Source organism: Copidosoma floridanum, unplaced genomic scaffold (assembly GCF_036245765.1).
Source record: "Copidosoma floridanum isolate Cflo_tuat_1 unplaced genomic scaffold, Cflo_Japanese_pri ptg000004l, whole genome shotgun sequence".
Taxonomy (NCBI): Eukaryota; Metazoa; Arthropoda; class Insecta; order Hymenoptera; family Encyrtidae; genus Copidosoma; species Copidosoma floridanum.
The window spans coordinates 8,405,935-8,428,503 of NW_028321881.1; the positions used below are offsets into that span (position 1 = coordinate 8,405,935).

At 32.9% G+C, this 22,569-nt stretch overlaps 1 protein-coding gene across 2 annotated transcripts in view; it reads right to left on the bottom strand.

Moving 5' to 3' along the window:
- AGBE (1,4-alpha-glucan-branching enzyme) overlaps positions 1-22,569 on the bottom strand; it is a 567,870-nt gene that overhangs the window by 415,455 nt on the left and 129,846 nt on the right. For both annotated transcript variants that reach the window (XM_089597372.1, XM_089597367.1), the window contains exons 3-4: positions 3,005-3,243; positions 2,726-2,935 (exon numbers count right to left, since the gene is read on the bottom strand). In XM_089597372.1, the coding sequence (XP_089453498.1) occupies positions 2,726-2,935; positions 3,005-3,243 (449 nt within the window). The remainder of the gene's footprint in view (positions 1-2,725; positions 2,936-3,004; positions 3,244-22,569) is intronic.

The window sequence follows — 22,569 nt, forward strand, 5'->3', positions numbered from 1 at the left end:
ATGTTTAATTAGAAAATATTTTTCCGTTAAAACTTGATAATAGCTGGGATGTGCTTAAGACAATCGCTGCACCCTGTATATAGTACCCAATAGGATGGACGACTTAGTCGTCTGTGGGGGACTTTGCATGAGGCCCGGACAAAAAAATCGCACACCGTGGAGTTAGGGCAAAAAGATTGGAAGCAAAAAGGTTTCTGATATGGTAAAAGCTGAAAAGAGTCCCAAAAATTAAAATGTTAACGTCATGTAATGTTCTTTAAACTATTTCTAAGGCTTTTATTGAGATTATAGGAGTCAAGTCCCATGTGATCAAATCTACCTCTCTTAATTTTTTTTCAGATTCAGATTCCAAGAAAAAAATTTTTATACTGTTTGAATCTAATCGTTAATAAAATATTTTAAAACTGGTCATTTTTTTCAGAAGTAATATTTATGCTGTATTAGTCCATGCAATAAATAAAATTTTTTTTCCACAAAAAATGAAATAATAGATCAACGTTTTTAAAAAAAATGTTTTTTCGCAACCTTCTGGGGTATCAATAAAAAGAACTTTATGTTTTAATCACATATTATTGTGAAAATCGTAATTTACTTTTATTTCATTTATTATACATTGAATTAAACATTTTAGTACAAAAACTACTTTTTTAAAGTAGTATTATTTTATAAATTAATATTTTGCCAAAAAAATTTTCATATTATTTATTTACCAAAACAAAGCAGATATTTTCAATATCAGTGCCTCAAATATGGACATTGAAATAAAAAATTCGAGAGAAATGAACGTAGGAACTACAACTGTAGGCGATATCTGCTTAGCACACTGTGTTTCAGAAGATGCAAGAGAAATCGTAATAGTTGTGATATATATATATATCACTAAATCGAAACATACTAAACATAATAAAATTTTTGCACAGACTATTACTTTAATATTACTTTCTTATGGTAAAGTTGGTTCTGAAGAATTGGAAGAATATTTACACACCTTGCCACTAATATTAATTACTATTTTTTATGAGGTACAACTAATTGGAAAAACAAGCTTATTAAAAAAGATATTTACGTATGTATCAAGATAATTATGAATTAAAAAGGATGATATATTTATGCAACACAAAGTATACTAATTCTAAAAATTAAATTTAAATACTTAGTCAGAAAAATAGCAAGAAATAGTATTGTATTGTTTGAATACTTCACAATGCAAACAATTGAAGGATCTTACCCTGATTCCTAGACTGATTACCACGTTAAAATGACTTTTGTCATTTGTCTTACAGCGTAATGGCTTACCACTCGTACCGCGACGTAAGCTGCGATCACACGCTGTTGTGACAGTCCGCAGCTTATATATATAAGTTAAATGCAGCAACATAAACAGAGAAGTTATTTTTGGGCAGAGGGTGCACGAGCGAGTTTAAATTTGGATTAAAGTGATAATTTTGTCAAAGTATAGAATGTTATAAGTGCAAAGACAATACTCAAGAAGTTTTTTGGTAAGAGGTTACGCTTTCTCGTCTTTAATATGTTAAACACATTCAAAAATAGTTGAAACTTTTTATAAAATTGATATTAGTTTGAAATAAATGTCTGCTTATACAAAAAAAGTCAATATTTCAAGCTATTACATGGTAGAAAAACAGCTCGTAATTTTAGCTTGGGCTGCATAATAACGAGAGCTGCATTGTATAGGACACATAGAAAATGCAAATGACTCTTATTGAACACTTTCAACAACTTTTTTAGTAAAAGAGTTATTAATTTGAAATTACATAGTGTACTTTTTTAAACAGTATATATAATGCCTGGAAAATTGTGTTAAAATTAATCAAGTATTTTCAAAAAAGAAAAATTTCTAAAGTTATTACAAATTAGGAGAGAAGGTTTTTGTCTAATTATTAATTTTAAGTACGCTTAAATTGTTTTAAGCAAGATAACTATGCTCATGAAAAAAATGGAAAAATCACAGAAAAAGTATAACATAATAAAGGTCAAAAATTTTAACAAAAAAAAGCTTTGAGAACCAATGCTGAGCTAAATATATGCAAAGAAGATTAGTTGACTAAAATTTGTATGATCCATCTAAAAGATGTTGAAAACAGGCAACACCACATGAAAGTTTAAGTATTTCAGGAAATAATGTTAATATGATTAAAATTTCAGTAATTGTCGTTCCATGAAAGGAAGTGCTAGTTTTTTAAATTTAAATTTGAAAATCGATGGCTTACCGAGACAATAAAATCCAACTCATATTCATAATTTATTTTTAATTTATACATTAAAATTGTATAAAAATTGTTGCATACGCAATTCATTTAAAAAAGTTAAGTTTTGTTAAATTTACAAATTTTTAAAATTAGGAGATCTATAATTTCGTCTATGGAACTAATGAGATATACTTAAAATAAAGTCAATCAGTCTAGAAATAATTTTTTATAAAATCGTTTAATATTAGTAATATTGTATGCTGTACTTGAAACTTTGAGCAAACAATTATGCTTAAAGTTGTAAGAAATTAGGTATATCACCATAAAAATAGTATTATAGCTGGACTCATGATAAATATATAACAATAAGTGAGTAAGTTTTATATTATCAAAAAGACTTGTTCTGTCAAGTACAAATTTACAAAAAAAATCATCACAAAAAATATTTTTAAAAATATTGTTTTTTAGAAAAGTAGTTATATGTAAGTAATTGTATATGCTACATTGATGCATACTTGGTATCCAAAAGAGGCATAATAAGCATGTTCCATGATAGCCATAAGCTGGATTGCATTATATCCTTGATTTACTATACGCGGTATAACGGTATCAGCAAATTCCGTGTAAGTACCGATACGCATCTCTTGAGTCGCAATACCTACATGACATTCATATATACGGAGGCTTGTTGGTTTTTTTGGTTTTGGAAATTTAAAAGAATATGCCTGTAAAAATTTATAATCTTAATCAGGGACCATAATTATATTTATTAAAGAAAGCTAACGTGTATCTACGTCTTCAAGTTTTGGATTCCATATTTTTTGTTTGTATACAGTATCCTCTGTTGACTGTGTTACGTAGGTAGCCCAGGGACTTAGCCTTTCAACGTACTGTCCTGTTTTTGTCTCAATGATGATTTTTACTTCTGATAAATGTTCAAGCTTACAGCTTCCATTAGGATTGGACGGTAAATTCAATTCCCACTTGCCGTATTCTATTTTCATAAGAGGGTGACTTGTTCTTTCCCAATTATCTGTAATGTATACAATAGTTAAAAATAAAATAATTTTTACACATTGAACCATGACATCATGTATTATTGGATAAATGATTATGTGTATTCAGGCAATACACATTATACACCTGACACTAAGTTTGGTAGTATGTTAGCTTTAGTGTATCTTGGCGAACATAACTATAATAAACTTTAAAAAAAACAGCACAGTAAATCGTATTTAAAACAGTCATGAGCTTACTCAACTGGTAGTGCTTTACTGTAAAGAACGTAACATAAAAATTTTGCTTGATGTTTTAGCGCCTACATTCTACAAATTAAGTAATAGAAAACCTACCAATTTTTAAATGGTTAGTCATGATTTTGATATTTTTAAGATGGTTATAATTATGTTGGCTAGATAAAACTATTTTGAATTCAAATCGTAATATTTTTAGCTAAAATCTGATTGATGTGTTCTTTCTAGTATAATACAACATAAATTCCATTTTAACTGCTACAATTACTCTAAGCTTACACTAGTTTTAGCAGAGACCATCATAGCTCATTCTGACAAGACGCAAGTATAGTAGATCTTGAGGAGCGAGGGCTTAAATCTAACTCAGTGATACTTATAAATTTTTTAAAAGTTTTTAACTAGGACCTTTTCCTATTATAAGCTAATACATAAAGATTAATACTGATAGGCTACGATGTAAAACTATGTATGGACTGTAACAGGAGCATAGTTGAGGCTCCACTACAGCCATGTTATAAAATAAAGCACCCAGCAGTGGAAAAAAGAGATGATAGAAAATTTAAAACAGATTAAAATTTTCTAACACATTTACTTTCAACGAATACACAACAGCACAACCATCTTCACCTGCCATGCATACCGCAGTCTATCGCATATACAGCACATCAGATGCAAACACAACACAAAAATTTTACATAAAAAGGAATTTTTTAAAAAATAAAAGCTGAATTTTTCTTTTAAGGAAAATAAATTATAACACAACTTCGATTTATTTTTCTATAAGTCATTTTTTAAATAAATTTTTTTTTTAAATCATATTTTACAGAGCTGTATCCGCAAGACACTTTATTTAATAATACTACATCCATCTAGTACGTATGACTCACTAGCCACTATGCCCTACTGCTTACAATTTTTTATAATTGTCAAGTTTTTGAACTTATTGAAAAGGTCAATTTGATTTTATAGCTACATAAAATTTTTTAATTAATGACTAGCTATTTAGTAAAAAAAAAAGGAGTTAACAACAATTCATTATATTTAGAAAAATACATCAAGCTTTAATAAAAGTTAATGAAATAGAAATTTTCGGAGAAAAATGAAAAATGCGGTTTTCGATTTGTGAAAGAAAATCGTATTTTCCATTTTTCTCTGCAAGTTATCAATTAATCAACTCAATTTTCTGCTTGATGTATCCCTTGAATTGTAGAATTAAAAATAAATGTCATCAACTATTATAAAACAAAAAAACATTTATTTGTTTTGTAATGATATCTAGTAAAATACGCAATCTGAGGAATACATGAAATTTCCCGATTCATCCACTACTTTGTTTTAGTAGTGTATATTGCTTTCAAACGTTGAATGGCTATTAACTCGCAAAAATAAATGTAGACGAATCTCTATATTTTAAGGAATAAATCAAGCCTTTTTTCAAGTTGATCAATTAAACACTCGCGAAAAAAAATTAAAAATACGATTTTTTATTTTCTGTTAAAAACTTTCTTCAATAAATAATCATTATTTAGCCATACAATAAAAATTGACTACGTCAATTAGATAGAAAAATTTAAGTATCTCAGAACTTTCCTTAACATCGTATAAAGCATATGTAGATTTTTAGGCTTCATTGTAATGAGCTGCAAGCATCATCCTCGAGTACGTGTTATTAAATTTTTTTTTTTTTTAGGGAAGAGTTGTAGTAAATTTTAATGCGTACGTTTATTTCATGATGTTCGTAGAGTGTGTTTTCAGTGCTGCTCTTAATTGCTACTGCTATCATCAGCTTCGATTGCTGCTGCTACCAACGACATGGTAATATCAAGTGCCAGCATCATCTTCTAGTACGTGTGCTCGTATTAATTTTTTTTTTTTGGTGAAGAGTTAAAAAAAACGTAATGCGTACATTTATTTTATGATGTTTGTATAGAGTATTGTCAGCACCGCTTTTCATTGTTGCTGCTGCTTTCATCAACCTCGATGGCTGCTGCTGTTCTACTCGAAAATGTCATCGTGGTGATTTCAAGTGCGAGCATCATACTCTTGTATGTGTGCTTGTACATATTTTTTTTAGTGAACAGTTAAAACAAACGTAATGCATACGTTTATTTGATAATAATTATAGAGTATCGGTGCTGCTCTTGATCGCTGCTGCTGCTGTCCTCAGCCTCGATCGCTGATGCTGCTCCACATGAATACATCGTCGTGGTGATATCAATCGCAAGCATTATCCTCATGAACGTTGGTTTGTAGTTATTTTTTTTAGTGTACAGTTATAATAAATGTAAGACATACGTTTATTTCATAATGTTAGTAGAGTGAGTCGTCGGTGCTGTTCTAATCGAAAACGTCGCCACGGTGATATTACTACTCATAAGGTCTATAATCACTTAATTTTTTTTACATTCTCTTGTAAAAGTGTTGAATACACGACGAAAAAGCCGTTCGTTATACCTCGAGATGTCACCCGTTACTGTTTTTTTAACCATTTTTTTGGGCTGTAAAATAATATTACGTCGATAAAAACTGAAATTATTTCTAGTAAAAATTTTTTTTTTCATTTCAATTAAGAAAAAGAAAATTAAAAGAACTTTTAACATCATTGCTGCGGAGAGAGTTAAAATAGAACTTTTGCCGTCATTTCTGCGGGTAAAGTGATAGATAAGACATATAAAAAAAAAAAAAAATCATGAGGGTGAGAAAGAGCAAGGCTTAATTAATTATAAACTAAAAGTACCTTATTTTGTTGGAGGATGATTCCCGGCCGTGTGAATACCACCTCAAGTTGTTGACTTCTCGCGTGATTTACTAGCTATGATTTAAAATTAAGGTCAAGAAAGAGAAAATTTGAAAACCCTATATTAGAAGGAAAAATTCATACATGCGAAAAATTACCTGTATGCATGAGACCACGGGAAAGGGTTTTTGCACATACCATAGGTACGAAACATAGTTCTGCATATTTTGCACGTATTTGAAGGAAGGAAACTGCGGGGGCAAGTATTGCACTTATATCTTCTTCTAACTCTGCTATTTTCGTATTGTACTTGTATCCTTTTCCAACCCGGTTGTTTTCTTATTGGATAGAAGTAGTTCTTTTAAGGTTAAGAAAAGCTGAGTAGCTCTTTGATATCCATCATTCAGAAACAGTAATCTGAACCATTCAGTTAGATATTAATATTACAATGGCAAGAACGCGACCAGCTTATCAAACCAACGAAGTTTTTCCGAGGCAACTGATAGACAACTGTTTTTACGATAAATCAATACTTTCATTAGCTTATGATAAAAACTCGGCAGTAATCGGTAAGTCTTTTTTTTTTCCAAAGTTCTTTTTTAACTTTATCTTCACTTAATGTTCAAACGATTATGAAAATTACTTTGTATATCTTCTTTTAAGATAATTTTCCTCAGTCATCAAAGTACGAAAACTACCGATCTCTTCATACACGGAGAGTTTTGACGCTCTATGAGCAGAACGCTTTGCAGGGCAAATAAGCTTCTCTTAATCTGTCAGTTGTATTACAGCCGGCAGAAACTGGAGCTAACATGGTCAATTTGGAATATGTTATATTTTAATGTGAATTTGACTACTTTTAATTGTTTTCTCTAGTTTTCTTTAAACGTTTCTTCTTATTCTTTCTTTTTCTTTTCTTTTCAAAGTTATACTTCTATAGGCGCGTTATGCGTGAGAGTAAATCAATGATTTCAGATTGGTCAATAAAAAGTGTGATGAAAGTGGATTTTGCTTGATTTTTCTTCCTTCCCTCGTTCCCCATGACGTGCTTACGGTCCCCTCTACACTACATAATGCTACGCCACAACACAACACATTTCAAATTTTATGAGTTTTATTTGTTTTTCTATTGACCAAGTCTAAAAAAAAGTTGCCCACTGGAAACTGTCGTGGTTGCCCTAGTTCATTTCTTCTTCATAGTTGTTAGGTTAGCCCAGCGCAGAACTCGGAGAGCATCGGTAATTTCTGGTTAAATGATTAGATGCCTAGATTGATGGTTAAGTAGGAAACGTAAATACTTATGATGGGCCTGAAAAGGACAAGTAGTGATACTTCTAGCCATTTCTTATTATTATTATTATTCTCGATGACTACTGACTTCTGTTGGTTGTCCGGGTAGATTGACTCTAACCTTTAGAGTCTCTGCGTGTACGGAGATCGTGCTGGAGGAAGGTACGCCAGTGACCCAAAAATATCTCGTCTTCGGGTCGTTCCCTGAATAACCAACCGCTTATCGGTGGTCGAAGAAGTGAGCTTGGAGAATAGCTTCTATGTAGACATGCTGATGCTACAAACCACTTGAGGCTATTGTGGCCGCCTGAACTCAGAGTTGTTCTCCCTGGCTTGCTGTTGTAGCTTAATCTGCTCTGGTAGCAGCACCAGATCAATTGAGAGAATGGCCATAAAAATTCAAATTGCTAAAGCCGATTGTGCTCTGGCTAGACGTCTCCTGGTATTTTGCAGGAGACGTTTGCATTTAGGACGCCTTCGTATTGGTGACAATCGTCAAGCATGGTGGTTCAGGGTGGAGTTCGACGTAAGTCAATTGTCCATTAGAAAATAGTGTCGTCGGTAACCGAGATACCCAGCTGCACGATTCCCAGCTCTGAGCTGCATGCACTGTTGGTGAACGACTGTATCTTAGGTACGTTGTTCGAGCCTATTTTAACCACGCTTGTTTAATTTAATTGCAGATTGCTTCCATTTTACTTCGACGCTACTTAGCGGATTCAACTAAACTAAAGCGCAAAGCTAGCGTATTTTTTAAAAACTTTGAGCTTATTTATTGTTTTTGTCATTAATTTTTTAAAGATAAAAACTTTACTAAAACCATTGAGAAAGTGTCAAGAATCGGTATGCAAAGTTTCAGTAAAATCGGATAAGTAGTTTTCGCTTAGCGATTACAACAGTTTCAGCGATTTTGCTTAATATATTACTAAGATATTATAAACTAACTTTTTTAGTTGAATGTTTTATTCAAAAACTAATACATAAGTATATTTTAGCAGCACAGCTTTCCTAAGTATTAATAAATATTTATTTCTATGTGATAAATTTTTTTTTTTTTTTAATAAGTAATTTTTTATACAATTTTTTATATTTATTTAAAATTTCTAAAAATTAAAAAAATTTTCTTTGCACTGTAAGAAAATACCAACTGATTTTTTTTTTGTTTTATTTTTTCACAATTTTTTTTATTCACGACTGAAGTGATTTTTTGACTTAAGGACGTTCTTCACATAGTTAGTGGGAAAAAAGTTCAGATAAGTGAGAGGAACACTAATGTGTGCAGCAAAGCTAGCAATCGTTTTTCTCATGTGGATGTACTCACGTAATTCTTTCATGTATACTTGCTCCTCTCTTCCTAAATTTATTTGAAATTAACTTGTAAATCTATATAAAAATTTGATGGACTTATCTAAAAGTAATCTTTTGTGAGCAAAAAATTAAGAGATTTTTACAGATCATATACATACCATTTTAAGTGATTATTTTGTAAGGTTATATGTTAAATTGTGATTATTTAAAATTAAACGTATATAAAATAATGATACAGTCAAAAAAGTTGCAATGTTTGAGAGTATTTTTTAAGCTACTTCAAATTTGTGTTTTACATTTAAATAATATCTGTAAAAAAAATCTATGTGTAATGAACGTCCTGAAGGTATATTTACGGGCATGTGATACACTATTAAATACCCTATGGATAAAAGTGATACTACACGACGATTTTTCCTAATTTTCTGAATACAATTATATTTTAGGTACTACGAATAAGTGTGGGAGCGTATGTAATAAATGTGAGCGTGACGTTACACGTGTGATCAGCGGAGGCAGTAGGAAGTTGTTTCGAAACCATCGAAAGATTCGATAGAAGCGCAGGCTTGTACTGGCCTACCTATGTATAATTTTTATTGTATTGTGCCACAATTTTTTGTTTATTATCATTAACTTATTAAATATTAATGGGAACCATACCTAATCAACGTAGGTAAACTAATTTTTACAATAATTACATCACCTTCGTACACAATATTGTTTCACAGAAGGTATTTTTATACTCATTATTATACTATTTGCCATATAATTGTATAAAAGAATAACAACATACTTGGGTACCCAAGCACCCACTGTCCACTGGTTTAACAATATTTTTTACTTTTTGTTCAACAGATTATAAAGATTCACGTTCCTCAGTCAGTGACGTCGAAGTTCAAAAATCACCGATCTCTCCATACATGGAGAGTTTTAACGCTCTTCGAGTAGAACGGGTTGCGGGGCGAATAAATTCTCTTAATGTGTCGGTTGTATTACAGCCAGCAAAAACCGCAACTAACGTGATCAATTTAAAAATGTTATATTCAAAGGTGAGTTTATTTACTTTAAATTATTTTCTCTAGAATTCTTTAATCGTTTTTTCAAATTTTTTTTTTTTCTTTTCTTTTCAATATTAATTTTAACTTTTACAGATTATAAAGATTTATGTTCCTCAATTGGTGACTTTGAAGCAGTTCAAGAATCGCTGATCTCCTCAACTTATTTATACACAAAGAGTTTTGACGCTATACGAGAAGCAGCAGCAGCAGAACGCCTAATAGGGAAAACAGCTGTACTTGATCCGTCGGTTCGTTTACAGCCAGCAAAAACCGCAGCTAGGATGGTCAGTTTGGAGAACGTTATGTTAAAAGGTGAGTTCAATTACTTCCAACTATTTTCTCGAGTCAAATAAGACGTCCAATGACAGTTGGTAAATAATTTAAAACAAAATCCAATGGGTGGTTCTGTCAATATTAGTATTTATTAAAAAACAAAACGACCTTTCAGCCGTTTGGATAATAGCCCGGTCCTTATTAGGTACGAAAATCTATCAGAAGTAAAAAATTTTTTACAGTACAAATTTTGGTAAATATATAAAACGCAAATTAAGTTAGGTGTATAATGCACCTCTGACTCTTACAAAAGGGATGTAAAATCATTATGCAGTCAGAGTTTCAAGTTTAGTTGTTTTTATACCTTAAACATACACAAATGACACAGTATACGCACGTAATACAATCGAATAAGAATCGCAAGCCGTTCCTTGCGAGACGCACGTAAACAGTTCGTGTTGTCCTAACACAATAAGTAAAAGAAGCCCTCAAATCGTTTACGTTAAGCTCGTCTCCTTTCTTAATTAACTTAATGAGAGACATAACAATCTCTTCATTTCTCTGTGTCTTGTTGTCCATAAATATAATTATTGAAGTAATGTATACTTAACATTTTGAAAAAAAGTCGCTTTTTGTAATTTCGTCCTGTGTCTAAAATTTTTATTTTATTAAAATTGAAGTTATGTATAAATTCAATGCCATGTTGTGATAGTACAGATGTATCCTTTTCTTTCTCTATGTCTTTTTTGTGTTCTGACATTCTTAATTTCACAGCTTTCGATGTTTGGCCGACATAACAGCAGTTGCAATTCGCACATGGTATGTGGTAAACGGCATTATTTTTATTGACTGGCTCGATTACATCTTTTTCAAGTAAAAAGATCGAATTCAATTTATTGTTCAAACTGTATACAAGATCAATGTGAAGCTTCTTACAGTAATATTTAAAAGGACTGTTTAAGTAAAGAGTATAAGGTAATGATAAAATTAGTTTACAATTATTCTCATTTTTATTGTAATCGTCAATCATATTAACGTTTTTAAAGGTATTTATTCTTTTGCTTAAAAATTTATCAATCAATCTTTGGAGATAGGTGTTAGCTAGTGAAAATTTATAAATTAATGTTAAATTATCGTTATGGAATTATGTGCTCACTAATTTAATGAAAAAGTCTACTAATGTGTAAATGACATTTATTTTATGTTGTATTGGATGGTGGGAGGGAAAATTCAAGTATCAGCCTGAGTGTGTGGGTTAGTGGTACCAATTAGTTAGTACTGTGTTATTTTGTTGAATGATAAAATCCAAATCTAAGAAACTAACGCTGTTGTTATTATATGTCTCAACAGTGAATTGTCATAAGTGAAATAAAAGAAAACTGGCTATGTAACCTTTCTAATACACCGCTACCGTATTGTGTCTCAAGCATATTAGAGTAGGGCAATAAATATAATTTTGTTTCTAATGTCAATAAATTTGATTATTTTTATCTGTTTAGGAATATTAACATTCATTAAAATACTCTGCAGAATTTAAGACAGTTAGAAAAGAACTACTTAACATTGTTAGTAACAATAGATATAATGTATCTACTCGTCTTTCTTTAAATGATGTAATTCTCCAAAACAATTTTAAGCAAACACGAGCATTTCTTGAAAATAATAAGCACATTTTAATTACTGAAGCAGACAAAGGTAATGTTACTGTTGTCACTAAAAAGTAACTTACATTAATATAGTAGAAGAATTATCAAGTGATGATAAAAATAAACATTATTCACAGTTAGAAAATAATTCTTTAAAGCAGTTTTTATTAAAAATACGAAAAACTTTGTAAGCAAGTAAAATTGATATGGTGTTTTGATGAATTAAATAAGTTTGATGAAGCTATTCGTAAAAAAAACTCATATAAATGATACGGATTGATAAAAGTCCACAAAAAAGACTTTCTTATCCGCACTTTTGTCTAGACACTGAATTAACTTACTTCTAGTTTTTCTAAATTTCTTTCTGATTTTTTATTAAGAATATTTTGCTGGCGAAATCACACATAAAAAATAGTTATGAATTAAAAAAAAAATTAAAAGATATTATCATTTCACGTTGTTACACTCTTATTATTCTAGATGTAGTTAGTTTATTTACAAATACTAGTAAAGCCCTAATCATAAATGTAATAAAACATTTTTTTAAATTCTTGAATAATAAAATCAACGTTTCTCTCAATGGATTTTGCAGAAGTGTATCTTAAATTTTGAATTCGACCTTTTTTTGTTTCAACAACAAGTTTTATAAACAAGTTTTTGGCTCTCTAATGGGAAGTCCCCGTAGTCCGGTGCTGTGTAATTTTGTAATGCGTTGGCTAGAAATTTTATGCTTAGAGAAGTTATGTTTGGATGTTCCACTGTATAAACGGTATGTGGATGATATCTTTATATGTGTGCATACTAAATATATCAACTATACTAAAAAAATTTTTAATAGCTATTGTCTGGAATTACAATTCACTGTTGAGACATGTAATGACAACATAATTAGTTTCTAAGATTTAAAAATTATTATTTAATAAAATAACACAGTACTTACTAATCGGTTCGAATAACCCACACACTCAGGCCGATACTTGAATTTTTTCTCCCACCTTCTAATACAAAATAAAATAGGTATCATTTAGACATTAGTAGACTTTTCCATTAAATAAGCAGACACTCAATTCTATAGAAATGATTAAATTAATCAATAAATTTTCACTAGCTAACACCTATTTCCAAAGATTGATTGATAAATTTTTAAACAAAAGAATAAATACCTTTAAAAACGTTAATATGATTGACGATTACAATAAAAATGAAGATAATTGTAAACTAATTTTATCATTACCTTATACTCTTTACTTGAACAGTCCTTTTATATATTACTGTAAGAAGTTAAGTAAGAAAGGAGACTAGCTTGACGTACATGATTTGAGGGCTTCTTTTATTTATAGTGTTAGCAAAATATGAACTGTTTACGTGCGTCTCGCAAGGAACTGCTTGCGATTCTTATTCGACTGTATTACGTGCGTATACTAGGTCATTTGTGTATGTGCAAGGTATAAAAGCAAGCGAAACTTGAAACTCTGACTACATAACGATTCTTCATCCCTTCCGTAAGAATCAGAGGTGCATTATACAATTAACTTAATTTGCGTTTTATATAATTACCCAAATTTGTACTGTAAAGAATTTTTTATTTCTCATTTATTTTTGTACCTGATGAGGGCCAGGACATTGTCCAAACGGCCGAAACGTCGTTTTGTTTCTTAATAAATATAAAATTTGACAGTATCACCATTAGACGTTGTTTTAAATTATTTTTTCCAGTCTTCTTCCAACGTTTCTTCTCTCTTTTTTTTTTTTTTTTTTTTTTTTTTTTTTTTTTTTTTCTTTTTTTTAACATTATTTTTTACTTTTGGTTCGACAGATTATAAAAATTTATGTTCCCCAATCGGTGACATCGAAGCAGTTTGAGAATCACTGACGTTCCTAACTTATTTATACATGGAGAGTTTTTACTGTCTCAACGCAATTATTACAATTGGGCATATTTTACCAGAAAGAGCACTACTCGACTTTAGCATAACATTACCCCAGTCAGCAGAGGCGCCACAAAGTATCGATTTGTCATCTTTATTAGAAGTTTTAGACATATTCATTTCTCTATAGCCACCTGTCGAATCATCTCTAGAAATAGTTGAAGTTAAGTATTTATTTTTAAAAAAAGGCACAGAAAGAAGGTAATAATAAAATGAAGAAAACGAGTATGTCGCATACTAAAATTTAAATAGGTTTGGCGTGAACCACGGTAGAGAGTACATCGTGGCTCACAGAGATAGCGCAATACGTACCAAATAAAAAGGAAGTAATGAAAAATGAATAAGGTAAAAGAAACCTATAAAAATAAAGAAGCACAAAAAACAAAAGAAGTCTTAAGTGGGAAACAAAAGAAAGCGAAAAACGAACAACCAGGAGAAGAGTCAGTAACGATAATCTCAAACGGAAGGTTCGAAAAAAAGAGGGATGGTTGGGATATGCTAAAACAGCTTAGAAAAAAAGAAGAAAGTAAGAGAACAACAAGATTAAGTACAAAATCTCAGAAAACCACAGAGCAGTTAAAGCTTTACGAACTGGACAACTTCAAGCTCAAGGTTAGCAGTGCAAAAGAGACTGAAAAAATGGACAAGGCTGACAGAAATAAAGGAGGAATTAAGGAATGTCAACAAGGCGATAAAAAGCGTGAAAGAGAACATGCAAAGAACAAAGTACGACATCAAGGAACTGAGGAACGAATGAAAGGGAAGACTGGAGAAGATAGAAAAGCAAAGAGAGGAAGACAGGGTGGAATGGCTTATGGACAAGGAACATAGTAATGAGAGACTTTGTAGTAAAATAACTAAATATAGCCATAAAAGGACTGAAAATTAGGGAAGGAAAGACGTCAAGGGAGGTTGAAAAGCAGTTAAACCATCAGCTAGAAATGGAAATGCAGGGCCTAAGGGCTGCAATTATAGGAGACAGAAGCAAAGAAGTGGACAAGAAAATATTTCTAGTGAATCTACCTGATTGGGAAACTAAAAGGCAAGTAATGCAAGAGAAGAAAAATCTGGTAAGAGAGGTGTATATAGAAGATGACCTTACTTAAAAAGAGAGGTTAATCTAGATAAAAGCCAGACAATGGGCCAGACAGTAGAGAGAGAGGGGAAAGGTGAAGAGAGTTGGATACCGAAAAGTGCTAGTAAACAGCAGATGGCACCACGGGACGAACGAAAAGGTGAGTTCGGTGAGGGGGAAACGCAGAAGCAAACGGAATAGCTAGACATAGAAAAGGAAGGGAAGAAGGAACGGGAGAATGTAGTGCATGTGTATTTTTGGAACGTGGCTGATCCAATAAACAAGGACGTTGACTTCTGGGAGTACATAACAAAGTTTGGTTTTGTGGATCTAGTGGAAACGTGAATAGAAGAAGGAACATGGAAGAAAATGAAAAGTAGCTTGCCAACAGAGTTTGAATGGAAGTGCTGTGCCACCACCAGAGACAAGGATAGAGGAGAAGCGATGGGAGGCGTAATCTTGGGAGTCAGAAAGACAAAAAAGTTAAGGAGGGAAAAAATTGACGAATAGGGCAAAGGTTAAATGTACGAGGAGATAATAATATAGGAAGTGAAGTGGAAATTTGTGACAGTCTACAATCCGAACACGAAGAAAACGCTGAGGATACTGAAAAAAAAATTTAACATAGAAGAAGAAGGTTACCTGCTAATTGGGAGAGATTGGAATGCAAGGACGGCGGAGGCAGGAGGCATCTAGGATGGAGAAGAGGAGTACAGCGATAGAATAAAGGACAAAAGCAACGGCTTGATAAAATCAGATGATCAAACATACAAGGAAAGATACTAATAAATGGACTAGAGGATAGGGGATAGTTTATTGTTCACGGCAGTTATAATGTGGGAGGGAGCTTTACACATGTGGACACACAATGAGAGTTAGTCATAGACTATGTCATAGCAAATCAAGAGGCCGAGGTGAAAGCACAGATTCAAACCACATGCCTTTAGAGCTAGAGCTAAATGGAGTAAGGATGACTAATCAAAAAAGAGAAAAACATACAGAAAATGAGGAACAACAGTAGATGGAGAAGAGGATATGGACAAAAGAGCTGAAGGAGAAATTTACAACAGAATGTGAAGGTTGGATACCGAAAGCGGTGACAAACGATTAAAGATAGATCACCATAAAAAGCAAAGAGGAAATGGCAGTACCAAAAATGAGAAGTAATATAAGAAAGTGGTGCTGGGGAAAAGGCCATGGAAGGATCGAGTATAGGCATCTAGGAAAAAAGAAGCTAAAAGAGGGGTTAGAAGTTGGTATCTCAAGAAGATTTCAAGAATAGAGTATAGTAAAATAAGAAATAAACACAAAATATGGTGCAAAGAAAAGAAGACGGAATTTGATAAGTAGAAGACACAGAAGATCAAGAATATAAAGACAGTAGCTGAAGCTTGAAAGTACATCCACAAATTTAGGAGGAAAAAGGAACAGGCAGATAAAAATATCAGTATGCAGAGCTCGGAACAGTACTTCATGGAAAAACTGGAAGTGGCCTATGAAAAGTGTAATATAAACTTCCACCTCTGGGAAGAGCACCCATTAAAAGAAAGGGACGAGATATCTCGAGAAGAATTAATCTAACAGGTCATTAACAGAAAGCTGAGAAAAGCACCAGGAGAAGACAGAATCAAAAACGAAGTATGGAAACATATGCCAATGGAGGTAAGAATAGCCCTATGGAAACTGTACAAGCAAATGTGGAAAGGTGAAGGTATCTTGAATTACTGTAGGGAAGAAGTAGTTACACTAATATACAAATAGCAGTGAAAGAGGAAGTACAAAATTATAGAGACATGACGTTAATGAACACAGTATATGAAATATACGCAAGCATACTAAACGAGAGGCTAATTAAGGAAGTGGAAAATAAGCTAAGAGAGAATCTGTTTGGCTTTAGAAGAGAAAGGAGGGCTATGGACGCAGTTTTCGTGTTGAATCACATAGTGGATGGAAGGATAGGGAAAAAAAGGAGGGAAGCTTTTTTGCTGCTCCGCACATTTGAAAGAAGCCTTTGATTCAGTTGATAGAGAAGTAAAGAGCTAGAAAGAGCTAAAATAAGTGTGAACCTAAGAGCAAGAATTATAGAAACATACACCGAGACAAGAAGCAGGATTTAAGTAGGAGAAAAGAAGTTACAGCCCTTCTGGACAACTAAAGGTCTGAGACCAGGATGATCACTCAGCCCCACGCTATTTAATTTGTATGTTAGAGACCTAGAAAAATGTTTGAGGAAAAACGGAATGGGAGGAGGAAGAGTGGGAAAGAGCAAAATCTGTTCTATCATGTATGCGGATGATAAAATTTTCATCGCGGAGCACGAGGAGGACTTGAAAGAGATGCTCAAAAGAATGAAAAAATTCTTAGAAAAGAAGAAAATGGAGCTGAGTGTAGAAAAGACAAATATTCTAGTATTAGAAAGAGGCAGAAAAGGAGCAAACAGAAGGAAATGGTACTGGAGGGGCTAAGAAATAGAGGAAGATAAGGAGATCCAGTATTTGGGATACACCCTGCAGAAAAATGGTAGAGCAGAAGCACACATAAGAGAGAAAAAAAGAAAGGCAGTAATTGCAATTAAGAGCACTTGGAACACAAGAGAGAGACTATTTAGGACCAAGTACAGAAGTAGAATGCTAATGTTTGGAGCAAAAGTGGAGAGCGTAGCACTATATGGAGCTGAAGTATGGGGATGGAAACTAGAAGAGGGCATGAACAGCCCTACCTAAGAGAACAACATACCTAAGAGAAAAAATGTGAAAAGAATTCTGAAGTAAGGCAAGAGTATGCCAAACTACATACTACTGGAGGAGATAAGAGTAGAAGAAATATCAAGGAAAGCCCTGGAGAGAGCAGTAAACTATGAGTGCAACGCAATGGCGTCGAAAAAGGTACTAGTAAAGAAGTACTTGGAAGAAAGAAACAAAGCATTAGTGGTAGGACAAGAGGAGTATTGAAAGAGCAAAAGAAACGAGGCAAAAGGAGATAAATAAGATAGGGATCTGATTGTGGATCAAAGGAGTGTCAAACATATGTTAACAAAAATGCTTGAAAGGAGCAACGTAGAAGAGGTGCAGGAGAGAAAGGGCAAGATAGTAGAATCTACATATAACCCGATGTACAAGGAAATATGGAAAGAAAAGGAGCCAAGTTATTTGAAGAACATGACCCTGGAAATGTAGAGATCAACGCTACCAAGGTCAATTTGCGGAAATATGACGAGAAGTGAAGATTACTGAAAGGAGGAGGAAGACAGAACATGTAGACTGTGTTATGCTGAACAAGAAACACTGCAATATGTATTAATAGATTGCATATCCACAGGTAAAAGCTGCCAGATACCGGACGAGCTAGATGAGAAATGCTAGGGGGTAAAAAACCTCATAAATATAGAAAGCAAGCGAGAAGAACACGAACATCTGTGTTAGTAACCTGCAGATAGAAGAACGCAGAAAGTTTGGAGTCACGGAGAAAGGCCAGTAAGTAGAGAAGGTGCAGAGAGCAAAATAAAAAGCAGACATGTGATCCCCGACCGGGCAAGAGAGTCAAAAGTAACTCGAAGGTCAAAAGAGCTATCAATAGCAGTATATGTATCGAACAGCGGTATCGAAAGGAAGAAGGACAGTAGGGGGAGGTTAGAACAGCTGCGCGAGAAGCCTAACGCATAGAAAAGGGCGGCACGTGCAGATGTCAGAAGCTAGAAGTCAGATAAACTCGAAAGAACGTGAATAAAGTATGAACAAGGAAAAGAAAAAGACAAGATAGTGAGAAATAAAGAGCAAAAGACTAAATGATAGGTAGTTAAAAAAAGTCTGGGAGAAAAGTCGAGCGATCAAAAGAAATTATTTACATTAAGGGCACAGTGGGCAAAGTTTTGATCAAGTTTGCAGAAATGGAAAAAAAGATGACGGAAGTCCAGAAAAGCTAAGACGAACTGAAGGCTAGAGAAATGATAAAAGAAGAAGAGAAGGCAGAGCTGAGAGAAACGATGAAGAAGATAAAGAACTGGTGCAGAAAAACGACAATGTAAAAGAAAAAAAATAAAGAAGAGAAGACAGAGATGAAGAGTAAAGTGGAAGAAATGGAGAGAGAAGTAGAAGATATAAAGATTAAGATTAAGGACATGTACGAAGAGAGCTTTTTCCAGTCTACAGTCACAGAGGAGTAAAAAAAAGATAAGGAGAAAGGAGGTGACACAATTATAAAGAAAGAGAGAAACTATGAAGAAGATAAAAAGTGAAAGTAAGAAAGCTTAATTGCTTTTGTGATGACAATAAGAAATTAGAAAGTGAAAGTCCGATAGATACAGGTGTAGGAAAGTATGAAGAAAAGTGGTATAATTAATGTAGGTGTCTGCTAAGAGACTATGTAATACATAGTGTAGTAGAGTCATATAATACAAAGGCTGTAAAAATGTAATAGAACAGAAAACAAGTTCTGGGCTTTATATACGTGCAAAATGCATTCCCCAAACCAGAATCCATATTGCTCCTTACGAAATTAGATTGGAAGTAATGATAAGAAATGGTATTTTTTATTTTTCTTATAAATAAACCTAACCTTAAACTGTATTTTAGTTGACAAATGACATAATTGTTAAAAATGCATCTTTTTCATGCAAAGGTGGTCTAGGAGCATTTAATGATGAACAAACTGCATTTTCAACAATTCTGTCATCTGTCAACGAAAATACAGTTTGAGCTTAGGTTCATTTATAAGAAAAATACAAAATAACATTTATTATTATTACTTTCAATTTAATTTTATAAGGAACAACATGGATTCTGTTAGAGAATGCATTTTTCAAGCCCAGAACTTGTTTTCTGTTCTATCACATCGTGTACATGATTACTCTCACTCAAAGCTTTTTCCTTCTTTTTATTGTTCAAACGTAATATATTTTCAGTGATAGGCAAAAATCCAAAAGTTGTAAATCCATTAATTTTTTTATATTCAGCTCAATATAACAAATAATTCTGAAACATTAACGTTAAGATTATTAAAAAAATATGAAAATATAGTGTCAGATGAGAAACGATCTTGCAGACTTGCAGCCGCGGTGAAACATAATTTTTTGGGGCTTATAGAACCATTCTCCTGCGCTGAAAAAAATTTACGTAAAAAAAGTACTAAGGTAGTCAAGGACTAATTAAAAATCCTTCAAAAAGATTCTATTAAAACGCAAAAAAAATTATTTATTCTGGTCAATCAGCTAGTGTATTTTTTGAATTTTTCGCAACGCAATGTTTTAGTAGCTAAGCCACAGGAGGGTGCGGGGGTCGGCGTGCACCCAGCCTATACCCTCGATTAAAAAAGGTACATTGTAGATATCCAGGGTTTTAAGACTGCAAATAACAAAATGTTGAACTTCAGAAAAAAAAAAATTCCATGGCGATTGTAACAGTGCTTAAGCTACCTTTCAAATGGGAAAATTTATCACATACGGACAAAAAGCAAATTCGTTGGTTAATAATCAATTTCCATGGTATAAGCTAGAATGTCAGAAATATTACCCATGAAAGAGCAGTTAATATACTTAAAAACATACTGGTTGACGTGGAAGCAGTTTTCGTCAAGGATCTTAAAATAAAATGCCTGGAAGAAATACTATCATGCAAGTATGTATATATGCACACATACGATGAAATATAATAAAGGTGCAAGTCATTTATGTTTTCTTCACTTTTCGCATTGTGAATATTGAGGGGTATGGATGGCCAGCTCTTGCAAATCTCAACAAAGACTATTTGCCATCTAAATACCACGCTTTTGACATTAACTCTTCATGTACTATCAGAAATGTAACTGCGATAAGGGATTGGATTTACTTTAAATTAAATTGGGAAAATGTGCTTAGTTCGATGTATAAAGTAGTTTTTTCTAATTAAAAATTTTTTTGACAATAGCAGTAGAGAACTGTTAAAATATGTAAATTATTATTTAAGAATAAGATGTAAAAATAATTCTAAAAGTAAAGTTGTGCATCTAAGCTATCCACTTGACCGATTACAGTCAAAAGAGCGGCTCAGGCACTCGGAGAGAATGAAAGCTGCATCTCATACTTACTCATGCAGAGAGAGTGCGCAATCTTACGCTGCGCTGTGAGTGGGCTGATGTCACTAGCTCTGATAAAGAGAAGTTATAAATCCAAGTTCTATCTCATTACTCACTCAGTTTTACCAATGTGACACGAGTAGTAACATCATGAGTGAAGAAGAGAGCCTTGTCAAATAAAGAATACATTAGGAAAAATAATTTTTAATTTTTATATTTACAACTTTAATATACTCATCAAACATATCATGGATTGCTTTATTAGTATCCACGGCTTTTATAATGCTGATAGATACTTCATACCGAAAGAATTTTCAGTGGCTTCATTTTCAGAAAACATTTTTGGCCATTGGATAATAAAGCCACCTGACGATCTCAATGATTTACCGTTAGATATAAAAAAGCATGATAAACACCAGATGGTAAAAGTCCACGGAATCTAATGGTTTGAGAGTGATGTTACTTTAAATAACTTAAGGTATCATTTTATAACTATTGCTAAGAACCTCGAAAGAATTGACACTTACGGAAGTGATGAAGTTCAGTTCATAAGTTCAATCCTGACGAGCGAAGTTCATGATTTGTTCCAAATACATTGTCCTTTCATAGACTTTGAAGACAAAGTCTCTTCTCCAGTATGCTTTATACACGGAAAAAACCATTTTGAAAAGAAAGAACTATTTCGTACCCTACTTAAAGCGTATTTATTGAAACAATGGTTTCTGACTAGTATATCAATCTAGTCATCAAAGCAAGACAGCAATTCATATTATACAGCAAATTAACGGCTTAAACGACAAAAGCAACAGCCTAAATAGATGACTGGCTGTAACGTGGTTGGTTAAGCAAAGCATTTGATAAAAATGAACTAATCAAACTTTTTTTTATGTATTCCTATGTATTTCAAGAATAAGATGTTAACAAAACAAATTTTATAAATCATATATGTTTTGCGAGTCTAGTTTTGTAATCATGTATATTTTTTATTTAATAAAAACTGATTTAGAAAAATAAAACAAAAATGTTTAACAATTACTTTCCACCACTCCACATCCTACATTATCATGCAACGTGCTCCTTAATACCAAAAATTTTTTATATGCATATAACTATCACGTGCAAAAGCTGCATACGATTTCACACACTTAAGCAAACCAGCGCTGTGGACAACTTATGCACATTGCATCGCGCGCAAACTCAAAGTGCGTTGCAGGTCAGAAAATGGCGCACGCGGCGCTACAGGTACTAATGCACATTGCAGTGGAAATAAACAGCGCGATCAACTCGCACACGCACAAGGAGTGCGAACTTCCTTGCCCGAAGCTCTCATCAAAACTTCGTTGTCTTACATGCCATGGGGCTGGTACTTGCTGACTTTAAGTGTTCAGACTTAGCGGCTCACTTCAGTTGTCACTTGACACTTTCAAGAGACATGAAGTACACAGCCTGCTTTGTTAGCTGACGACTTTCATTAAGGATGATTCTTTTAATGGTCTTGAAATTTTATCATTAGGGAAAAATAAATTTATTCGTGCAAGTCGTCACTCAACATACGGTTTGTAGCAGTAAGTTTATTTAAATACAGTTGGCTAATCCCTGTTGAAGTATTATCAAATGGGAGATACTTTCTTATATCTTACAACAAGATTAAAAAATGCTCCCCACATTATCACGAAAAGACTAGCAGGATTCGGAAAAGTTATAAAAACGGGCGATAAATGCAAAAAATTTCTTGTTATTGCA